The 23,619-nt window shown below is 45.7% G+C and overlaps 1 protein-coding gene across 3 annotated transcripts in view; it reads right to left on the reverse strand.

Annotated features, from left to right (window-relative positions):
- Positions 1-23,619, reverse strand: part of ITPR2 (inositol 1,4,5-trisphosphate receptor type 2) — a 1,735,249-nt gene that overhangs the window by 1,095,715 nt on the left and 615,915 nt on the right. For 2 of the 3 annotated variants that reach the window (XM_078674117.1, XM_078674116.1), the window contains exon 10: positions 1,208-1,252. The exons of the other annotated variant lie outside the window; for it this stretch is intronic. In XM_078674117.1, coding sequence (XP_078530243.1) covers positions 1,208-1,252 — 45 coding nt within the window. The remainder of the gene's footprint in view (positions 1-1,207; positions 1,253-23,619) is intronic. 3 annotated transcript variants of the gene reach the window in all.

Here is a 23,619-nt window from a genome sequence, read left to right on the forward strand (position 1 = left end):
ATTATCAACCCATTAGTTGTGGATTTTCTATTATTAACTCTAGCGAGGCAAAGGTTTAGTAAACAAGACTTGGGACAATCTTTAAATCACACAATATTCTGGCAATGATATTCTGGTACTATCACATAGTGTGATTAGAATGACAGTAACACAAGATCAACTGGACTGAAGGGAAGAGATTAGTTAAAAACTTTACTAAGGGTGAACAGTGCAGGGGAAATGTTAAAAGGAATGAGAACACAAAGAAAAGATAGATAAGAAAGGCTTAATAAGTGCACGGATAATAAATGTGGAGAGAAATAACAGAATAAACCATGAGTATACCTAGCAGAGAAATGGGAGGCAGAGTAGCTTACTCACGTGAGGCAGCTGGGCCCAGAAGAAAAGATGAGCATCTGAAATAGGAGAGATTATAGTGTAGGCTAAGAAGGAAAGAGGAACAAAAAGAAGTGCAAGAATAGATTGATGTGGGTTGCTCTACCTTGGCAAATCTAAGTTGTTCCTTCGAAATCTAGGGTGGAGTGGAGTCTGTTGGGGGAGCACAACCAACAACTATATGGTCACGTTCCAGTTCACATCTTTCTTTTAAACCTTTTATTGTTGTTGTGTGTGCCATCTGGAGTGGAGGTCAAGTTGAATCAATAGCAGCTATGATGACGGTGAAGGTCTTAAATATAGTAGCACTAATAAAAATTCAGCCATTCAATGGAATAATTGATGTATCTAATACAACAAAAGTTCATACTGGTCCGCTACAAGAAGAGGGTTAGACACAATAGCAGGTGGCCAATGTTTTCCCTATTCCAAAAAATAGTACTATTCACAGGAAAAACTCTCTATGGTGAGAGTTTCAGATATAGATTAGACATCTAGCATTGTATCACAAGAATTTCATAGCTTTGGGACCTTGTTATTAGAACATAGGTATCACTTACTGCACATCTCCAAATGTCAGTTTATCAGGATATTGTCTGTGAAAATATAGTTTACTGTCATAGCTAACATTCTAACAGTGCCGCCATTACATTGTCCAATCTAGAAACTTAGAATGTCACCAAGCCTCAGCATTGATGGACATACTCCTCCCCTTAAATATACTAAAATGGCACCGACTCCAATGCAACCACTATTACTGGATCACCTTAGTCATAATGCAGCTGTTCTAATGTTGGTGGGATGTATGAAGAACGTCAAGTATTCTACTTACCGCAGTCTTTCCGCTACTAGTGTCATCTCGATAATCTGGATTCATCTAAAAAGCAAATGTAAAGGTAAATCCCGATTCCCATGTGTGGTCTACACAAATACAAATCAATCTAATCAATGCAATATGAGCAGCCTCGCTTGTGGTGCTGCCTGTTGTTATTTAGCAGCAAAAACAGTCCTGTAGAGGTCTTTGAGCCCCTGTCTAGTACGAGGAGTGCAGCGTGTCCACTCCAAACTTAATCCCTAAAAAATGAAAATGCTGCTTAGTAGCACCTAGATTCTAATCAATCATTTCTATCAAAGCACATTGGCTTCAGTAGATGCTAGGAGAAAATATATTTGGGTTAAGGTTCTGTAGATGATTTTTTATGCATACCGGGACAAAAAAATACCTGCGGAAATCTGCACCCCACTGCGATCCAATCAAGAACACTTTTCAAGCGTCACCCAGCTCATCAACTAATGATCTTCCAAATTGAGCAGATCACTGGGTGTTCATATAACCAAACTGAGATCCAAATTCAATCACATACAGCTCAGGAAACACCTGATAAGTGAGCTTATTAAATATGCATTTAACTTAACTCCCCAAAGATCAGAGGTCAAGGATGGATAGTTGGAAATATGGATGGTTTACTAAAGAAGACCACCAAGCATGTTTGGGGGATGAACAGATCGATAGAACACTGAAATCCATAGACAAAATAAAAACAACATGCACACTAGAATAATATTAATTCAACCTACTAAGAAACTTTGTGCACATTCTTCAAAGATTCAGAAATCCTGAACATTTTTAATTTGTCATTTTAACCTTAATTTAACCTCGTACTAAACTGCCTTGACTGAGCCGGCCAAGCTTCCAGACAGATGCTGCCCCAAGGTCACCAGCACTAGTTCTATGACTTTCTACAGACGCAGAACTGTCTACATGACATAGAAGTTGGAGTACTTAAACAGGGAAGTGCGAGCACGCGGCCCAAGACAGGAGAATTGTGCCGCGATTTCGCGGATTAAGGAGAAAGAACTGCAGGGATCTGCATAGTTTTAAACTTCGTCGCGAGTGGTCTGCTCTTTTAATACTTTGCTATGTTTTTCTGTTCTGACTGCTAGACTGAAAACAAGTCACTTACCCGCACTATAAAAATAATATCTCTTCACCCGCTGTTCGAGCGGGATCAAAAACACTCCACTCTTTGGCTGCGCCATCTTGGGTGAGGGAGGGTCGGGCACTCGGCCATTAGTCGGTGCCATTTTGGGAGGCGCTCTAGTGGCTGGGCAGGGCTCTCAGGCCAGCATACTTAAACAGGGAGGCGCGCCAGAGGCAAGCCCGTCTGCGCCCGTCCCCGCCCCGGAAGCGCCCAGCGCCAGCTATGCTGCCCGTATCGAGGGTGACCAAAGGCGGGTGACCTACTGTAGGAAACAACTTATAAGTCTCGATAAGACAAACGGTAAAGCCCTCTACCCAATGGCTCCGGAGAAGATGGCGGAAAAGACCCTCACATGTGGACTGATTAACAGTCGGTCACCGTTAAGCACTATGCTGAGGCATCTAGTATGATCGAAGATATGGGACTGGACGCACTGTTCCTGACAGAAACCTGGACCTCCGCTGAGTCGGTGGTAGAGCTAGGCCTCGCATGCCCCAATGGATATAAAATCCTACATAAGCCGAGAAATACAGGCAGATGTGGAGGAGTGGGTGTAATCTTCAGGGAGGAGCTGAACATAAGGCTCTTAGCGATAGATGAAGTAGAGGGGATAGAACTCAGGGGCTTCTCGCTGCAGGCACTCAGAGGCAGTCTATTTACAGGACTGCTATGCTATAGGCCCCCAGGTGGTGCCACACAATACCAAAAGCTCTTTGACATCATCACTAATCTTTCCCTGACACACACCAGAATGATAATTCGAGGAGATTTCAATCTTAGGGAGGATGGGAGTTCTAGTAGCCACATGAGAGATCTGAGACTCACCTGCTCAAATCTTAATCTTTCACAGTTGGTGGAATAGCCTACTCATCAAGGGGGCCATACTCTTGACCTACTGTTCTCCAATCAACTGATTACCAAGGTACTAAACATAATACCTCAAAACTGGACTGACCATCATCTGATACACTTTGAGCTTAGGCTGCCGTGCGTAAAGGATGGAACCAGGCTGAAAAATACCTACCGGAAAGGCAGGGATTGGGCAAAACTAGATAAGCTCGGAACCTATATGCCCGCCCCGGAGGACAATGAGTTCACACCCACGGTGACGGTCGAGGAAAATTACAAAATGTACACGAGTTATTTAATCGACATTCTGGATCAGGTAATTCTAATAAAGAAGATAAAAAATAGGAACAAAATCATGGCTCCCTGGTACAATGAAGATCTGAAACAGTTACGCTTGCTCTGTAAGAAAGCGGAAAGGAAATGGAGAAAGGGCTATAATGTGGAAGACAAAAAAGATTTGAGAACAGTACATCTCAAATATAAAGAGCGTATCCTCAGGGCCAAGGCAGATTACTACGCTTTCTCTATTATTCAAGCGCCAAACGGGACAAAATCTCTTTTCAAAATCGCCAAGGAGCTCTCCTCCCCTGCCTGTCTGAATAACAAGGTAGCAGCATCACAAAAACTATGTGACGAGATCGCTTTTCTACTTCCAGGATAAGATTGACAAAATTGTTGGTACCCTTCATTCTAATAACAACGATGGGCAAGACAATTTAGAACAACCATCGGTGGAAGATCTTCCCCACCTAACGACCCTGGATTATTTTCCACCCCTCACTGATGCTGCTTTTAATAATCTGGCCCTCAGTGTGACTTCGGGCTCTCCTCTTGACCCCTTACTTCATAAAATTTGGAAATCATTCGGTCGAGAAACCCTCCCCTGGTTGAGGCAGATCTGTAATCAATCATTAGATGTAGGAATCGTCCCGGAATGCTGGAAACAGGTAGTGGTGACTCCACTCATTAAAAAACCCTCCCTGGACCTGTCAACTCCGGCAAGCTTCAGGCCCATCTCTCTCCTGCCATTTCCGGTTAAAATCTTGGAAAAAGTAGTCAGTAGCACACTATCGTGCTTCCTGGAGGATAACCACTTGCTTGACAAAGATCAATTTGGGTTTCGTCTAGGCCACGGGACAGAGACGGCTTTGGTCACCATGATGGACAATCTGCGCATGCGGGCCGACAACGGGAACGCCACTGTTATGGTGCTTCTCGATATGTCGGCCGCATTCGACACGGTGAGCCATTCCATCCTGTTAGAGAGACTTACGAAGTTAGGAGTGAAAGGAAGGGCACTGCAATGGTTCCAGTCCTATCTTGTAGGAAGACAGCAGGTAGTTACTCTGGCACCATTTTCCGCTAGCAAATCCCCGGTAGTATATGGGGTGCCACAGGGTTCTGCGATTAGTCCCATTCTTTTTAACATATATCTGCAGCCCCTGCTCCCCATTATCAAGTCCTTCGGACTCAGCCTAGTCAATTATGCCGACGATACACAGCTGGCCTTCTCCGTAGAAGGTGAACACACAATCTCACTGGACACATTCCAGCAGTGTATGCTGCAGAAGGCCGACTGGCTGAGGAGAAATTCCCTACAATTTAACAGCGGGAAAACCGAGGTGGTGTACTGCTTCGCGGCCAGGGTGCCCAAACCATTACCATTTGAGTTTAAACTCTCCCCTGAGGAGGAAACATTAGCACCAGTCAGTAGGGTACGCAACCTAGGGGTCCTGATTGATGACAACTTTCAGATGGAGTCACAGGCGGGTAAGAACGCCAATGTGTGCTTCTCCCTTATGCGTGCATTAAGAAAAATTCTTCCACTTCTGCCAAATGAGTCACGCTCTTTGGTGGTAAGAAGCACAGTGTTAAGCAGACTGGACTACGGCAACTCTCTGTACCTGGGGGCCTCCCAATACATCATTCAGGGTTTGCAGAGGGTCCAGTCCGCAGCAGCAAAACTAGCGCTTAATAGGCAGCGACGCGCATCTACCACCTTGGCGCTGAGGGAGCTACACTGGTTGCCCATTAAGGAAAGGGTCCACTTCAAATCCCTCTGTCTGGTATTCAGAGCGGTGCATGAGTTAGGTCCAGTACCACTACAGGAAAAATTCTCATGGTACCAGCCTAAGAGACAGCTTCGCTCTTCGAGCGCCTGCTTTCTAAAGGTCCCCAGGGTTAAACATTCCAAGTCAGGATGAAGGGCATTCAATGTGGCCGGCGCCCGCCTGTGGAATGAACTACCTCTGAACCTCAGACAAGCTGACTCTTTGCTAGAATTTCGTAGGAGCTTAAAAACTTGTCTCTTTCCTTAGGTTTAACCTCTGATCTCCCTTCTTCCCGCCCTATTCCACTCTGGTCCACTCTTCTCTGTCTGAAGCGCCAGGAAACCCGTAGGTTGACAGCATGCGCTATATAAGCACTAAAATCAATCAATCAATCAATACTCATGAGACAGAAACCACAGGGCTCAAATTAAAGCTGGATGGAGTTAGTATTTTTTACATCCGGTGAGGAGTGACACAGACTGTTCCACAGGGTGTTCCAAGAGACATTAACTCTTGGTCAAAGGGCACTTCATCCCCCAACAAGTTGTGCAACAGAAGGACCCTTTGCAGAGTGGTTTAGAAAGGGGGCAGGGCCTCTGGCAACATCCCCGGGGGCGGTCTTTTAAAAATAATGTTATGTGTTTTGTTATGGGAGGGTGGCTGTGTATCCTCCCTTTTTCAGGACGTTTTGGCCCGGGAAACCCCATTGCCCGGGTTTGGCCTTTTGTGCAATGAGGGGAGCACGGCCACCCCTCCAAGGCCGATTGAGGCCCCTGGGACCGCATGCCCCCTGGCCCAGACTATCTGTAATAGGGTAGGGGGCCATGTGGCCCCCTTTCCTGGGCTGATTTCATCCCCTGGGCTGATTTCATCCCCACCCCGGCCTTCCTAAACCACATTTACAAGTACTAGGCGAGGGGTGTTGGCGGCCCCCATCCCTGGGCCAATTTCGGCCCTGGGACCTCATCCCCTGGGGCCTGTCCATTACACCCAGACTCTACTGGGACCACAGGGGGAGCCTGAATGCCCCCGTGGTCCCTGCCGTCTCCCCACATCCTGTGGGAGTCGGCATTGCTTTCAGACATAGGTAGCTGCTAAAAATGCAGCTGTGTCTGAAAGCAATTCTGCTCTGCTTCCTGCAAGCGAGAGCATTTTGCCAGCTCTTGCTTGCTGAAAGTGGAGCGTTTGCTGTGTCTTTGTTCTATTAGGGCCTGCCCCGGGGAGGTGGTTGTCCCCGAGGCTAAGGACGGCCCAGGAGGGGGGGCCGTGCATCCCCGCCCCATATAAAAAGAAAATTATTCTGCCCTGGGGGGTGGTAGTTCCCAGGGGGGGTCCATGAGGCCATCCATTACAAATCTAATAGCCCCGGGGAGGCAGAGGTCCCCAGGGCATAGGTGTGTCCGTGAGACCTTTGTAATAGCCCCAAGGAGGTAGAAGTCCCTGGGGCTGCGAGGGAGCCCGTAGGGCACCCTGCATTAATTTTAATAAAGGCCCCGGGTAGGTGGCAGTCCTCGGTGCCCGGGGTTCCATGAGACCCCCATTACTTATCTGTTAGGAGGTGGTGGTCCCTGGGTTTGGTGGTCCACAAGACTGCCCCCCATTTCTTTAAAATAATAATGGCCACTTGCCCCCGGGATAGAGAAGCTCAGAAGGCCAGACTTCTCTTTTATTAAATTTTTCTGCTGGAGCAGTGGCTCCAGCGCGACTTCCACCAAATGTTTTTTTTTTAATACTTTTTTTACCCTGTCGGGTTCCCTCTGGAATGCTCCCAAAAGGCCTAGGGGATCAGGGTATTCCTACCCTGCCCCCATTTCCTTTTTTATGTTTTTTCTGGGACGTGGATTAAGCAGAGTCCCAAGACAGCTCCCAACACTTCCTGATTTGAAATGTTGATAGAAAATCAGATCTCAGCACGATATCGGGAGGGTTTACCAAGCCTTTGTGTCTTTATATATATATATATATATAAATTTAGTTTTTGCTCAATATTTCAAAAACAACTGAACGGATTTATGCCAATTTACAAAAAGGTTGCTTTCTGGACCAACAGCTATCTTTATGCCAAATTTGGTGTAATTCCATTCAGGAGTTCGGTCTGTTGTCGAATCTAATATCTCTAAGGGAATTAGCACGATGAAAACGAATTTTGGGATTCCCCCCTTTTTCTCGGCCCCACTTGATGGATCGCCAACAAACTTTCAAAACAGCAGCTGAAGTGAGCGTCATACTAGTTTTCAAAATGTACTGAGGATTCATCAAACAACGCCAAAGTAATTGGCAAATGAAAAAACACTCTTCCTATGTAAACTAGGTCCTGACTAGAACTACCTACTGACCGTCAGTAGGTAATATACACACACACATACTAGGGATAGGTATAAGAATTATTCAGATCTGTGCTTGCCAATAACTTTGCCTAATTTTTATGAATCTCCACAAAACCTTTGAGACCTATTGCTTTTTTCTACATTGTGGCGGACGATTGACCGTTTCGCTGTGATTGCTCAAGGGAGTGCAAAGATAAAAGGGGGTTCCTAAAACAAGTTTGGGCACCAATGCATTTGTCCACATACTTTGTACTCACCCGTAGCCCAAGCACCAAGTAGGGTAAGTATTTTCTATATTATAAAGGGTTTGAACTTCGTAATATCTGTTGTTATGGCAGTTTTGCAAATATTTGTGGTATTTAGCGATAAAAAGGCATTATGATCTGTTTATTACTGCCTTTACAAAAGTTAAGGCAGGCATGTTGTTTTAAGGCCACTATACCCATGTTCTTGATTAGGGCCTTTTATATAGGTAATTATTAAGACTAAAGAGCGGACAGTGGATATAAGCACCAAAATATAGCACCAATCTCGTATCGACCACAGATAGTAATTAATTCACAAATAAATTCAGTGTGCCACTTGCAAAACCGATACCCTCTGTCCAAGGGCACCACACGTGAAGCACGAGTCCAAAATGATTATCATCAAGTTTTAGGGCACCACTCCAATACAATACAGTCAATTCCAGTTTTTCAGAGTCCTCATCCAATTAAGAAGTCTTGATATTTGCTCAGTTCGTGTTTATTTTCTTATACCAATTTGTCAAAAGAATCGTCAGCCAACGCGTTTCGTTCTGAACACCAGAACTTCTTCAGGGCGTATGTGATTGTGGGCACCATGTACAGTGATTTCCACAGATGTATATTAGATCCTTCCAAGACTCAAAAGATCACGTCAGTGTCTTTCGATCAACAATCTTATTCTGATTTAAGTATCTGAGTTAACGTAACTGAAAGAGTATTTCTCTCCCTTCAATTATCGATTAAACAAATTCTTCGCGGGATTGGGTTAAAGAATATGATAGTCCAACGTCAATTATTGTTATCACCGTAGAAAGCCTTATTCATGGTCTTAGGTATATATATTCTCCTTGGTATTCCAATAAATAAACCAACAGAGTGTAAACAAGATACGTGATACTAGTCAAATTCGTGATAATTATCACAACCACTGCAACTGGGCCATATACGCCCAAGCACCAAACTGCCTCTCAGTTCGGGACCTGTTTGGATCGCGATTGAGCAAATATCAAGACTTCTTAATTGGATGAGGACTCTGAAAAACTGGAATTGACTGTATTGTATTGGAGTGGTGCCCTAAAACTTGATGATAATCATAGGTAATTATTAGGTGTATTAATTTTCAGTATCACCACTTAATTAAAGTGGTAATATGCAAGAAAAATTATATATACTTTCTATATATATTTTTTTAAATGTCAGAATCACAAGAGTTCTTCCATGGAGGTATCAGGGTATTACATTTTTTTTTAGAAAAATGATATGTCATTTAAAAAAAAAAAACACTACAATACACTATTTCACAAATATAGTGTACCTTAATGTCATTTTTATTTTGAACATATTCAATTCTTTATGAAAAAGTGCTGCGGAAATACAGGAACATTACCACACAACTTAACTTTGAGTTTTAAATAAAAGGTAGATTTCTATTAACAAAACTCTTACTTGAGGCGTGGCTTGCTGCCGAGCAAGATGGCCGCAGCCTAGAGGAGCTCCGAGGGAGAAGCAGACTCCCCTGATGATCCGTTTACTAATCCGCACGTTAATTCTACCCCAAAGACGCTTGCATGTAGCTGTAAGTGAGCGGAATACATAGGTCCAAACCCGGCATTTCTCCGAAGTCTGAGGCGCTGTAGAGAGGGCGGAGACGGTGGCGGCCTGCTGCAGCGCCTCCCGCCGGGGGACTAAATTGTGACGCAAGTCCATCTCCAAAGGGCTGCGTCCGGCACATCCCACCCGACGTTCGTGGCTGCCTGGGGATCGTGTCAGCCGCAGGTGTGGAGGAGTTGGTGGAGGCCTGCAGTGCTCATGACCCACTCCACCCCTTGGGGCATAAACGAGGTACGGACCCCCCCCTGAAAAGCAAGGACCGCTGAACGCAGACCGGGACTGACGGCAGACACGTGCTGGTGACGACAAGTGCGGGGCCGGTCTGACAACGCAGCCGGGCCACACCCTGAGCCATCTGGGGCTCTGCCCTGGGCCGCCGCCGATGTGACTGGTGCCTGGTAAAATTGCTGCTGAGAAACACGGATTGATAACCAGACTGAGGCCGAGACTGTGTGTGTGAAAGGGCCCGCCCGGGCGGAAAACGCAAGAGGTGAGGGGCATCCATTACCCGGTAAACGAACTGAACAATGTGGAGAGGCGCAACGGTCTGGGTGGTAGCCAGAAGGGACAAGCGGCGTCCATTGACTCAGCCCGACTTTGGCGCCTTGCTGGCATTGCGTGTCGACGACCTCTGTGGGCCCGCATAGTATACGGCAGGCGACGGAGCATCCGGGCCCCGGCTATCACCTCAGGCCGCAACTGAAAGCTCCGATGGTCCAGCGGACTGCTGCCCCCCAGTAAATTGAGCCACGGTTAAAAACGGGGATATTGGAGCGCACAACTATGTTATACTGCGCAGACGTCATCTCTGGAATTGCCCTGCAAGACACAAGATCCTTCTGGGCGGATAGTAGTGCGGAGGGAAAGCAGACAGTCGCACGGGACCGGTGGCCTCCCGGCGGCGATTACTGACTGACACTACACCGCCCAGCCCAGGATGGGGGGGCAGGAGCCCTCGAACGACCTCTCAAGGTAAACTGGACAAATCTGCGTACAGTAAAGACTTTCCCCCAATGCCTCAGCACAAAGACCTTGCTGATAACGTCCCAGATGAAAACGGAGCACCTAAGGTAACGCTGGAAGATATGTCAGCTCTCACTAATGTTCAGTCGACGGTGGGATCGATCTCTACAGATGTTACTTTCCTACGGGCCGACTTTCAGAAGATGATCGCCATGGTCACAGAAGTCGAACAAGTGACTAAGTCTTTAACGAAGGACACTACTACTCTGCTCAAGAAGGTGACTCAGCTAGAGGCAGAAAACAAACGCATGGCAGCAAAACTGGATGACCAGGAAGGGCGCGCCCATCGTAACAACGTTAGAATTACGGGCATTCCCGAAAGCGAGGGGGGCCCTGCCATGGACCTGTATGTGGAAGAACTCATAAAACACAGATTGCAACCCAGAGGGCTCTCTACTTTTTTCTCTGTAGAACGTGCACAATGGGTACCGAGAGGGAAGCCTAAACCCGGGGCCCCCCCTCGACCGCTCCTAGCCCAAATTGCTATACTACAGACGGCGCGGGTGGCGCCACCATTACGCATCCAAAACTCGACAGTGTCCTTCTTCCCAGATTACACTGCGGCTGTATCGGCGCATCGCAGGAGCTTCCTGGAGGGTAAAAAAGAACTGAGAGCCCGAGAATTGCCCTACTCAACGCTGTTCCCAGCGAGGCTACAGGCTGTGGCAGACGGAAAAACATGTTTTTTTGAGACACCGGAGGAGACCCACGACTGGCTAGAGGGATGGCGACGAGTGGAAGGATCCAGACGGCCAGACAGGCACCGGAGACATCACAGGGCAGAGGAAGACCACAGAGACCGGGAACAAGTGGTGGAGGGGGACCGCCAGCAGCAGGAGGAGGCCGGAGAGTGAGATACTGTTAAAACCACATTCAGGAAATATGCAGTGGCGCACAAACGGACTCACTGTCACTGAGAGATGGTAACGGACCTCTAAGTCTATTGCCTTTGAGGAGGGGAAAGACTGTGACCTTCTTCGGACTTCTCGCCCCCTACACGCAAGTAGCGTTCGTGGGACTTGGGACTAAGCACTCTGCTGAGTTGGGGTGGTGGACTGTTTTGAGTCCATCTGCCAAGGAGGCAAGGCGGGGGGTGAGGGGGATGGGGCTGTTTCAATGTTTATGTATGTTTTTTGTTATTGCCTCAAGTACAGTACTCAGATGTGTATCGTTCAAGCGCAGTACACGACACATGCATTGCACCTATGATCCTGCACTATATCTGATACACTTCACCAAAGATGGCACTACATGACCCACTGGGCCCTACGCCAGGAACGTGCTCCTTGACTCAGGTCCAAAGCAACCGGGGTTGGCTCTAATCAGTAAGGCTGAGCCTAAATAACTAAACAACAGAACAGAAGTGCCAATACTGATCCTCTATTTGATATCTTATTCTATCAACCAACAAAAGTCGCCTGATCAAAGATGGGAAATGCTATTCAATAGCTATTTTATTTTACAAAATAAATTTTTGAAAGTACATTTATTTCAACTTTCAGCATATACTGTCGAGAAACAGAACATTTTATGTACAAAATGAAAAATGAAAAATAGGACACAGAACAGGGCAATAAAATCAACCATACATTCCAAAATCAATCATATCACAGTCATACCACAAACATTCATACATTCATACCACAGTACTTAACCCAAATTGAATGAGGGATAAACAAATGGGCTAAGTATTCGGTCTGCTGCGTAAATAAAAGAAATTTCACAGTAATTTGTGGAATACACTCATTAATTTTGATTTAAATCCAATGAATTATAAAGATTAAACAAACAATGGGTGTAGAATTCATAGCAGCTAGTGCGGCAACAGATCAACACTAGGGCAATACAAGAAGAGCAGACACTGGACGTAAGAGGGCCTACGCGTTTCGAATCCCTAGGAGTTGGGAGGGATTCTCATCAGGGCCAGATCGCTCTGAAAAAGACAAAAGGAAAAAACCTCTGTGTACAATTGTTTTTAGAGAAACGGACAACACTAAAGAGCACTACAACACCCAGAATAACCTCTGCTTACCAATATGGAAAATCCAGTGAGATAGATCGAAGCATAGATGTCACCTGTTAACACAAATCAAAAAGACAACAAAAGAAAAGGAGAGAGAAAAATCGGAAAATGTGTGTAAGCTCCTGTTCTATTAGAATGCCATATCAAAACATAGGCGAAGTAAAGAGGTTTAACAATTACCTCTGAATTACATGGTGGTGTGTCCTGGCGCGTGACTTTTGGGCAGAAAAGAGTAACTAGCCTGCAAGGAATGCACGCAATTAGTACCAAACCAATGTTTCGGGCGAACGTCTAATTAAACATGTGGAAAGGCTTCTTACCGGAGAATTTGGCAAGCCGCGCTGAAAACGAGGATCTTTTTATTTTGCTTGAGTCGTATCACAAGTAGGTGCAGGGCGGTTTTCTACTTGCCTCACTGGAAAAGGAGGACAGTGTGTAAATATTAGATATAACGTGGGGATATTGTCATGGAATACCGGAGTCTAAAAAATGCCTCGGCTTACCGGAGCGAAGAGTCCTAATCTTCTTCACCAAGTTCTGCGGGCGTTCAACTCAGCACTACTTCCTCGCGCATGCGTGGAGCATGTCGAATGGAATCGTGCTTCTTTATTTAAAAGGAAGCACTGCTTTCTTACACATGCGCAATGGCAGTTAATTCTTACAAGGTGGCGTGGTCTTTTATCGATATTCAAAAGATCAGCCTTTCATTACGGAAGGCATGCTCTGTTTATCGAGCATGCATACTGATGGGCAGCTGTTGCCACGTAGCGTGGTCTGTTCGTGAAGGAAAGTGGCACGCTCTAGGACCATCGGTGATGTAATAAAGTGTAATTCGAAATGAACACATCTAAACATAGAACAAAGAATATTATACAGGGACAGGTTGGCTCACAGGAAAAAATCCAGCACTGAGGTCCTAAAGTTTATATATTTCTGACAATTCATTAAGTCCCCTTACTGCTGTGTCGAACTTCACGATTAGATAAGCTTCCCGTTTGGAAAGTTTTTGATCCAAGTACCCACCACGTGGGTCTTTTTCAACACGGGAGATGACGGTCCAATTGAGGTCATTTATGCGATGTTTGCAACGTATCCAGTGGTTAATCAAGGGTGCAGTTTCTATTTCATTTTTTATTCTAGATTTGTGTTGGGCGATTCTGTGGCGGATTTCTTGATTAGTCTTTCCTATATATAGGAGTCCACAAGGGCATAAAATTCCATACACTACGAACTTCGACTTACAATTACTGAAGGTCTCATGTTTCCATGAGATACCACGATGTTGGAATAATGATCCTTCTATGGTCAGATCACAACACACGCACGTGCCACACTTATGGTGGCCGACAATGGGGGCCAATCCCATCATTCGTCTTTAGGATGGTTGTTCCTCTTTTTTCATCGCTGCTCTTACTACATGGTTGGCAACACTGTTCTCCTTTTTAAAAGTGAACAGAGGGGATGCATGTAAACTTTCGTCCAAGTTTTTTATTAGATGCCAATTTTGTCCAATAATTTTTTTAAGATTATTGGCATTGGGACAATAGGTGGTTACACAAACCTGTCGTTTGAGCTTGGATTTGGTTTTTCGCTCAAGGAGACTATGCCCGTTTCATTGAATTGCGGACCAGTTTTTTTGGATAGCCGCGATCGTACAATTTGGATACCAGATTTTCTGCGTGGAATTTATAGTCCTCATTAGAAGAGCAGTTTCTACGAATTCGTACAAATTGGCCAAATGGCAAATTTTCTTTTAGGCTCCTCGGGTGATTACTGGAGAAGAGTAATGCCTTATTGCAATCTGTGGGCTTGGTAAATAAAGATGTTGCCAATTTACCATCGGATGGAAAAACTTCCACATCCAGGAACGAGATTTTAGTTGCTGAATGTGATATGCTGAATTGTATGTCTATTGTTCTCGTGTTAAGCCAATTGAAGAAAGATGTTAAATTTTCTTCCCTGCCAGTCCAAATCATTAACACGTCATCTATGAATCGCCACCAAGTGGCTATGTATTCACTGAAATGGTTGTTATTGTGAACATAGGTGTCTTCGTAGAGCGACATGAACAGCACCGCCAGCTCTGGGGCAAAGGGACACCACATGGCAACTCCTTTTACTTGGAGGTAGAATTAATTTCCAAAGCTAAAGTAGTTCCTTTTTAGAGCAAACGTTGCTAAGTCCACTAGGAATTTTGTTGGCACCTGAACTGGTCTAGGTCTTGAATCCCAAAAAATTTCCAATACTGCCACAGCTTCATCTTGGGGTATTTGCGTGTAGAGTTGTGTGACATCTAAAGTGACTAACAAGTCATTGTCTCTATTAAATTCAGCACCTTCCAACTTATTGATGAAATCAGTCGTATCTTGTAAATACGACGCAACACAGTCCATGAATTGTTTTAAGAAGCAATCTACATACTTAGCTATTGGCTCAAGTAGTGAATCACATCCTGCCACAATTGGCCTACCAGGTGGCTTAGTTAGGTTTTTATGAACCTTGGGTAGGACATAGAACATGGGTATCCTAGGGTGTTTGTTCTGTAGATATTCCAGTTCTTTCGGACCTAGGAAACCTTCATCAAATCCTTCTCTCAGAATAGGAAATAAAAGGTTTTGGAATTCTGATGTAGGATCCTTACCAATTTTACGGTAGCATGTGTGGTCGTCTAGCTGCCTCATGACTTCGGCGTGTAATCGTTGGTGTCCCAAATGACGATTGAGCCGCCTTTGTCAGCTTGTTTGATTGTTACTGTGTTGTCATTTCTCAAAGTTGTTAAGGCATTCGTTTCTTCTTTCGAGATGTTAAATTTTACGAACTTTTTTTGTTTCTCCATCTCGGAGATAGCCGAGAGGACTGTCCTTTCGAAAGTTACAATTTCCTTCGGTACTTTATTACCTGGGGGGCAAAAGGTAGATTTTTTTCGAAGTCCTGTAACTTCAGATGGTATTGGGGTAGGATTAATTGAAAAGAACATAGTGAGGCGCAGTTTACGGCAAAACTCTATGAATTCAGTCTTCATTTTAACAAAATCCGTTCTTTTTGACGGTACAAAAGAGAGTCCTTTGGACAAGATACTCTCTTCGGCCGCCGTTAGAACTCTATTTGAGAGATTGAAAATTGGGGATACCGCTAGTTTTTGTAGTGTTGGCGGCGGGTGGTCATCTCCCATGGCTGATTGTATCTTTGCTTTCCCCTTGAACTCGTTTGGCCTCTTCCTAAAAAAGAATTTGACGATTGTTCCTGAGGCTGTTGTGTCTGGTTCCATTTTCGGTTCCTATTCGGTCTGCTGTTATTAGTATCACTGTCCTCACCGGAGAACGATGTGTCCGAGAATGTAATGAACTTATTGTGAGATCTACCTCGATTGTCAGGGAGATATCGTCTGGAGTCCGTTTTGGTGTAAAAATCCGGTTGGAGAAAAGGGTAAACGTTTTCAATCGAAAAGTTTTTTTTGTCTTTCTCAAATTGATTTGATTTTTGTGTAATGGTGAAGTCCTTGAATTCCTGAATTTCTTTCTCTACTTTTTCTAGTAGAGACTTCGAATCCGTAATCGTTTGATTGTTACTTATTTCTTCTTCTAACTTAGCGATTTCCTCTAGTTCGTTTTTAGAAATCCTAGCCGCTGTTTCAATTGTAAGGACCATAAGGTCCCTACTGCACTTTGTTTCAATGAAACTAAATCCCTTCTTGAATAAGGGGTCCTCAGTGCATATTACAGGGATATTTTTTATCTGAAGCCCTCCTGGAATGGTACCCTCACGAAGATGCTTTAGCAGAAAATGCCAGTGTAGATCAGTTCTTATCTGTTTCTTTTTTAACCTCAAGAGTCTATCTGATTCGTTCTGTGAAGTTGCCGATGTACTCAGGGAGACTGAGGAAAATATGGGTGGAGCGCTCAAAAGATTCTTGATATGGTCTTCGCTATAGGCAAAGGTGTCCTTGACTCAGGTGGCACCTCTTTCCCTGCTCACGTGGAATGTACGTGGCATGGGAGATAAAATTAAGAGGGGCTAGGTTCTGCGGTGTATCAAACGGAGCTCGCCGGCAGTAGTATTGTTGTAGGAAACACACCTTACTGGCACCACATGTAAAGCGATGGACAGATGGGGATACAAGATGATAGCGCACTCAGAATTCTCCTCAGGGTCCCGGGGGTAGGCATTTTGGTTAGAAAACAATTCCCACTGATAGTACATAACACCAAAACTGATGATCAAGGACGTTTTGCTGCCATAGCAGGTCAGTGGGAGAGACGATCTATCAACATAGTCTCAGTTTACATCGCCCCTGCACTACATACGATTACACTCCCGGCTCTTAGTACATTTTTGCTTGACCTCCCTGTGGGGGAGTTATTGATTGAAGGGGACTTCAACACCAATATAGACGGGACTATTGACCGATACCTTGTGAGGGCGGGTGATTCATGCGTGTCTCGCCTTATGAGTTTTATGGAGGCACTTGAGCTCACCGATGTGTGGAGATGGCACCACCCGATGACACGACAATTCACATTCCACTCCGGAGTACATAATAGTCTAACAAGAATAGATTACTTCTTAGCTTCGGCGGGTAGTCTCAACAACATTGAAAGTATAGAGATCAGACCCAGGGGTATCGCAGATCATTCCCCATTACTCTTACAATACACATACTATCACAAGATGCAGCGGCGTATTTACCCAATATATCCCGGCTACTTGCAAGTCCCCAAGATCAAAAAGGCCGTCATTAAGGCGATGGACCACTATTTCCAAGAGAACACCACGTCAGTTAGCTCTCCCACCACCTTATGTGAAGCATACAAAACTGTCCTAAGGGGGCAGGCTATTGTTTCGATTACGGGGCATAAGCAAGAAAAGCAGCAAGAGCTGCTGAATCTAGAACTAGAGTTGGATTGTCAGTATGTTGTGTATCCGCGCGGTGCAACACCTGCTACATCCCAGACCCTGCATCTGAAACAGCAACAGCACAGAGAGTACCTCCGGGAATTGACCACACAGCGGCCAACAGCCATGAAACACAGGGTATATGAAGCCGATGACAAGGCCGGAAAACTCCTGGCATGGCTTGACAAAAGGGAGTGGGGTACTAGATGGATAGCGCAGATTTCTGTGGAGAAAGGAGGGTTGACAACGGACCCACGGACAATAGTACACACACTAGTGCATCACTTCCAGAAGGTGTACGCCTCAACCACTTAGATGGCGCAGGAGGAGGCAATGACTTATAAAAAGGACATTGATATGCCCAAGCTCACCCCGGAAGTGGCGCTTACACTCGAGGCAGATCTCTAGGTGGAGGAATTGCAGGTGGCGATCGGTTCACTGCAGTCTGGCAAAGCGGCAGGGCCCAATGGGATACCTATTGAACTCTACAAAAAGAAAGCAGAGACCACTGCCCCACACTTGTTACGCATGTTCTCCAACAGCCTAAAGGCGGGCGAACTCCCACTAGATCAACGTATGGCCACTATAGTGGCCATACCGAAACTGGGAAAACCTGCTGAAGAATGCACCTCATATCGCCCTATATCGCTGATTAACACAGAGGTTAAAATCTTTGCTAAACTATTGGCTCATCAGGCGCCTGCATGGGGTGATGGCTCGTGCTGCATATCTACAAGAACCATCTGTCATACTGTCCCTGGATGCCCGAATGGCATTCAATATGGTCGAATGGCCCTTCCTGTTCGCTGTACTCCATCACCTAGGCTTCGGGCCTATCTTTTGTGCTCAGGTCCGTCTTCTCTACACTAAGCCGATGGCCCATGTTGCGGCTAATGGGCACATTTCTCATGACTTCCCCCTGGCACGTGGTACGCCTCAGGGCTGTCCCCTGTCGCCGCTGCTATTTGCCCTGGCGCTGGAATCCTGGCGGCGTGGATTAGATGGGAACCAATGATACAAGGAATCAAATGGACTGAAGGATGGGAAGACCACATCTCCCTGTATGCGGACGATGTTCTGTTATATATGGCCTCTCCTAGACGCTCCATACTGACTCTTCTAAGCATCTGCAAACTTTTTGGGCGGGCGTCCGGATACACCATAAATTGGTCCAAATCTGTCCTATAAGTCTTACACTGCCCCCCCCCCCCACTGCAACTCCCCTCAGACTTCCCACTCCAGATCTCAGAAGACGCATTTAAGTATATATATATATATATATATATATATATATATATATATATATATATATAAGTCCACCCTTAGGATTTCTTTAAAAGAAATCTCCAACCCCCGTTAGAACGCCTTAAAAGAGATACAGCACACTGGGGGACTTTGCTGTTAACACTGTTGGGAAAAGCAGCACTTTTTAAAATGATGGCCCTCTCTCGATTTCTAAATGTGCTGGAAAACACGCCATTCCCAGTCCCACAGAGCTATTTTACGGCGATAGCAGCCCAGGTCTCCAGCCTACTATGGGGAAAGAAACCAGCACATATAGCGCAGTTCAATCTGGTCCGGGGATGGTATGACGGTGGGATAGCACTCCCAAACATACAGTTATACTATTGGGCGGCGCAGTTGAAAGTCATTAACCAGTGGATACATGCCCCGCAGATAGACCCAGCATTTAAAGCAGATAGATCCACGTTGGGAACGAATGGTATGCTATCTGCCCTCGACAATCGGAGGCTGGCCCCGGCATTGGTAGGGCCCGTAAAGCACACAGTTACCATATGGCACAAAGCTCAGGCTAAATTAGGATGGCAAGGGGTCATAACCCAGCTAACACCTCTCTGGGACACAAAACAGCTGGGTAGACTCAGGAATAGTAAGGGCTTCGATCAGTGGGACGCCATAGGTATATCCACAGTGGGAGATATGTGGAACGGGGGAGGAGGGGTGGGAGTTGTCACATTCGAGCGTCTTCAGCAGCAATATGAACTGGCATCGTCTGAATTTTTTAGGTACACACAGATAAAACATGCAGTAACGACGGTATTAACACCCGGCACCGACGTCTCAGAGGCATCTCCTGTGGAGGACAGATTACTGACGGACTGTATGCATAAGAAGGCAACATCATTTACCTACTGGAAATTGGTCAACAACCTGCCGGATCTCACAGGACCCCTTAGGGAAAAATGGGCTCATGACGTGGGCGACCTTGACAACACTAAATGGCAGGAGGCGCTGGCCTCCCCACGGGAGAGGGGTATACCCTCACAGCTCAGACTGGTGCAGCTAAAGATCTTACACCGATCCTACTACACTAGGCATACCTTGCATAGGATAGGTAAAACACCGCACCCTTATTGTCTGGGTCGCTGTGGGGACGAGGGTAACTTTTTCCACACCATATTGCAATGTCCCAAAATTATGGAATACAGGGCAAAGGTAATGAGAACGATTTCACAAGCAGAGGAAGTTTGACTGGTACCAGAGCCCAGAAGTTGTCTGTTAAATGTCTGGGAGCCCATTGACCTGACTCACCAGGCACAGGATTGGGCCACGTTAGGGATCATGGTCGCAGAACGTAACATTGCACAAAAATGGAGATCGGCTGAGTTACGAACACTTGCCTCGTGGTGCCGAGACATGGACACGTTCGGTGTTCGTCAATCGTTGGTGTCCCGGAAAGTGGAGTAAACTTTGGGGGGGCATGGAACAAATTCAGAGGAGACATATGTGAACCACTACGAGATCGGGATGAGGAGGGTTCGGAAGAGGAACAGTAAGGAGGGAAGTGTAAATATTGTGAGGAATTTTGACTCCAGCTGGGAAGCGATGCATGCTACTGAACTGCCTGTAACAAGTATATGTGATGTTGTATTGAAGTTTGACACTGTACTATTAAGTCATTTTGAAATGCTGTACTGTGACTTTATTGCATATAATACGTTTTTTTTAAAAAAAACTCTTACTTCCTAGGTACTAGTGCAACACTTTACAAAATATATAGAAAAATATAAATAAATGTCCTTGCCCATGAACAATTTAGTAAAGTGATAATAAGTAGTGAATAATAATAAAACCAACCACATACCTATAATCAAGGCCCTAGTCCAGAACACAGGTAATGTGTATTAAAAAACATGTGCCTGCCTTTTAATTTTGTAAAGGCAGCCATTAGTCAATTATATACTGCCTCATCATTGGCGAGTTCTGTGATATACCACAAAGTTACAGTTGCACAATATAGAACTAACGCCCAGATGTATTATTGTATTGCATTACCCATTGTCACGCATGGTCTCGAATTTACAAAAGCAACACAAGGCCACCATGCATGGGCCTACATTGCCTGGTAAATGAGGAGAAATGCAAGTTGCTGTCTTGCTTTAATTTGCACACCCTATTCTACATTTCTGACAAATTTAATCTACATTAAAACACTACTCCACTGAATGCCACTCCAGTGCACCACAACCCTGTATGCTACTATACTCAGTGCTATTCCACTGTATGCCATTCCACTCTTTATATGACACTCCAGTGTATGCTACTCCACTCTATGCCACTCCACTGTATCCCATTCCACACCATGCCACTCTACCTCACTCAACTGTATGCTGTTCCACTACACCCCACTCCACTGTACGCCACTAGAGTCTAGGCCACTCCATTACACAGCACAGCACTGCCACTTCACTGTACACTATTCCACTCTATGCCATTATACTACACATTAAGCTATTCCACTGTATGTCACTACACCCTACGCCACTCCCTTATTCCACTCCACTGTACACTACTCCAGTATGTGCCACACCACTGTATCCCACTTCTCTCTACTTCACTTCCACTCTACACCACTCCACGACACTCCACTGCATGCCACTCCACTCACTACAAGCTATTCTGCTCTGCGCCACTACAGTCTAAGCTTTTCCACTGTACGCACCTGCACTGTATGCAACTCCACTGTAATCTGTTCTACTATACCCCACTCCGCAGTACCTCACTCGCAACTGTGTGCTACTACATTTTATGCTACTCCACTGTACACCACACCAGTGTACGTCACTCCACTGTATGCCCTTCCACTGTATACTAATGCACTGTAAGCAAATCCACTCAACACTATTGGACTGCTCACATTCCAGTGTATGCCACTCCAGCCTATGCCATTCCACTCTACGTCACTCCACGCTGCCACTCCAAGCTATTCCACTGTATGCCAGTCCAATCAACGCCAATCTATTCTACACTATTCAACAGTATGCAACTACACTCTACGCCACACTATACCACTCCCCTGTGCACTACTCCAGTCTACGCCACTCCACTGTACCGCACTCCAAGCTAATCGCAACTCCACTCCACTATATGCTATTCAACTGTACACCACTCGAGTGAAGGCCTCTCCAGTTTACGCCACTCTACTTTATGCCACTCCACTGTGTGCTACTCAAATCTACTCCGCTATTCCACTGTACACAACTCCACTGTACACTACTCTAGTCTATGCAATTGCACTGTACATACATGCATACTGTGTATGTCACTCCACTGTACACCACTCCACTGTACAATAAAACTGTAAACTAATTCATTCAACAGTCTTCCACTGTATGCAACTCTACTGTACACTACTCGACTCTATGCTATTCGGCTCCACTCCACTGTACGCCACTCCACGGTATGCTACTCCACTCCACGCTATTTCTCTGTATGTCAGTCAACTCCATGCCACTCCATTCCATGCTATTCCACTATATGCCACTCCATTCTACAACACTCCATTATATGCTGTTCCTCTGTATGCTATTCCATTGTATGCCATTTCACTCTACTCTATTCCACTCCACTGTACTGTACGTCACTCCAAGCTATTCCACTGTACGCAACTACACTTTATGGCACTCCACTATATGCTAATCCACTCTACCCCACTCCAGTCTATGCCACTCCACGGTACAATACTCCACTCCAATCTATCCAACACTATTCCACTGTATGCAACTCTACTACTCCACTCAAATGTAAACTATTTTACTGTATGCCACTCTACTCTACGCTTCATTGATATGCTATTCCACGGAATGCCATTCCACACCATGTCACTCTACTCTACTCTACTTCACTATATGCCACTCCACTGTACACTGCTCCACTCCAATCTACTCTACGCTATTCCACTGTATGCAACTCCACTCTACACTGCTCCACTCTATGCTGTTTCCCTCTACCTCATTCCACTGTACGCCACTCCATTGTATGTCACTCCACTCCAAACTACTCCACTCTAGTATAATACTCCCCTGTACAACACTGTACTCCAGTTTTTCACTATACAACACTCTAGTCAACTATGCCACGATACCAGACTGTACTCCACTCTATGGCACACTAAGCAAATCCCTCTATGCCACTCTACCAGAATTCACCAGACTCCACGGCACTCAATCAATAAATCAATCAATCAGGGTTTTATAAAGCACGCTACTCACCCGTGAGGGTCTCAAGGTGCTGAGGGAGTGGGGGGAGGGGTGCAGCTCCGGTTCAGTCGAAGAGCCAGGTCTTGAGGTTCTTCCTGAAGATGTGCAGAGTAGGGGAGCGTCTGATGTTGACTGGGAGCCCATTCCATGCCTTAGCTGCGACGTAGGAGAAGGCTCTTCTGCCTGCTCTGGTCCTGCGAATGCGTGGGGTCTCTGCCAGGGCGAGGTCGGCAGAGCCGAGGTTCCTTTTGGGTATGTGGAAGGAGACTCTCTCGTTGAGGAATTTGGGTCGGATGTTGTGGAGGAATTTGTAGGCGTGGGTGACTAGCTCGAAGGTTACTTTCTTCTCGACGGGGAGCCAGTGGATGTCTCGTAGGTGTTGGCTCATGTGTTTGTGTCATGGGGTTCTGAGGACGAGTCTGGCTACGGTGTTCAGGATGGTTTGGAGCTTGTGTAGGAGAGTTCTGTTGATTCCAGCATAGAGGGCGTTGCCGTAGTCAAGTCTGCTGGTTATGAGTGTGTGGGGGGATCCATTTGATGGTCTTGCGGAGGATGCAGATGAAGCAGGTGGAGGCAACTTAGTTGATCTGGTAGGTCATAGTGAGGGAGGAGTCTAGGATGATGCCGAGGTTCCGGGCGTGGTCTGATGGGGTGGGTGGGTCCCCGAGGGTGGAAGGCCACCAGGTGTTAAGGTGTTGTTCCAAGCAGTGGTGGAGGGACCAAGGACGAGGACCTCTGT

This window comes from Lissotriton helveticus, chromosome 1_1 (assembly GCF_964261635.1).
Source record: "Lissotriton helveticus chromosome 1_1, aLisHel1.1, whole genome shotgun sequence".
In the NCBI taxonomy this organism is placed as follows: domain Eukaryota; kingdom Metazoa; phylum Chordata; class Amphibia; order Caudata; family Salamandridae; genus Lissotriton; species Lissotriton helveticus.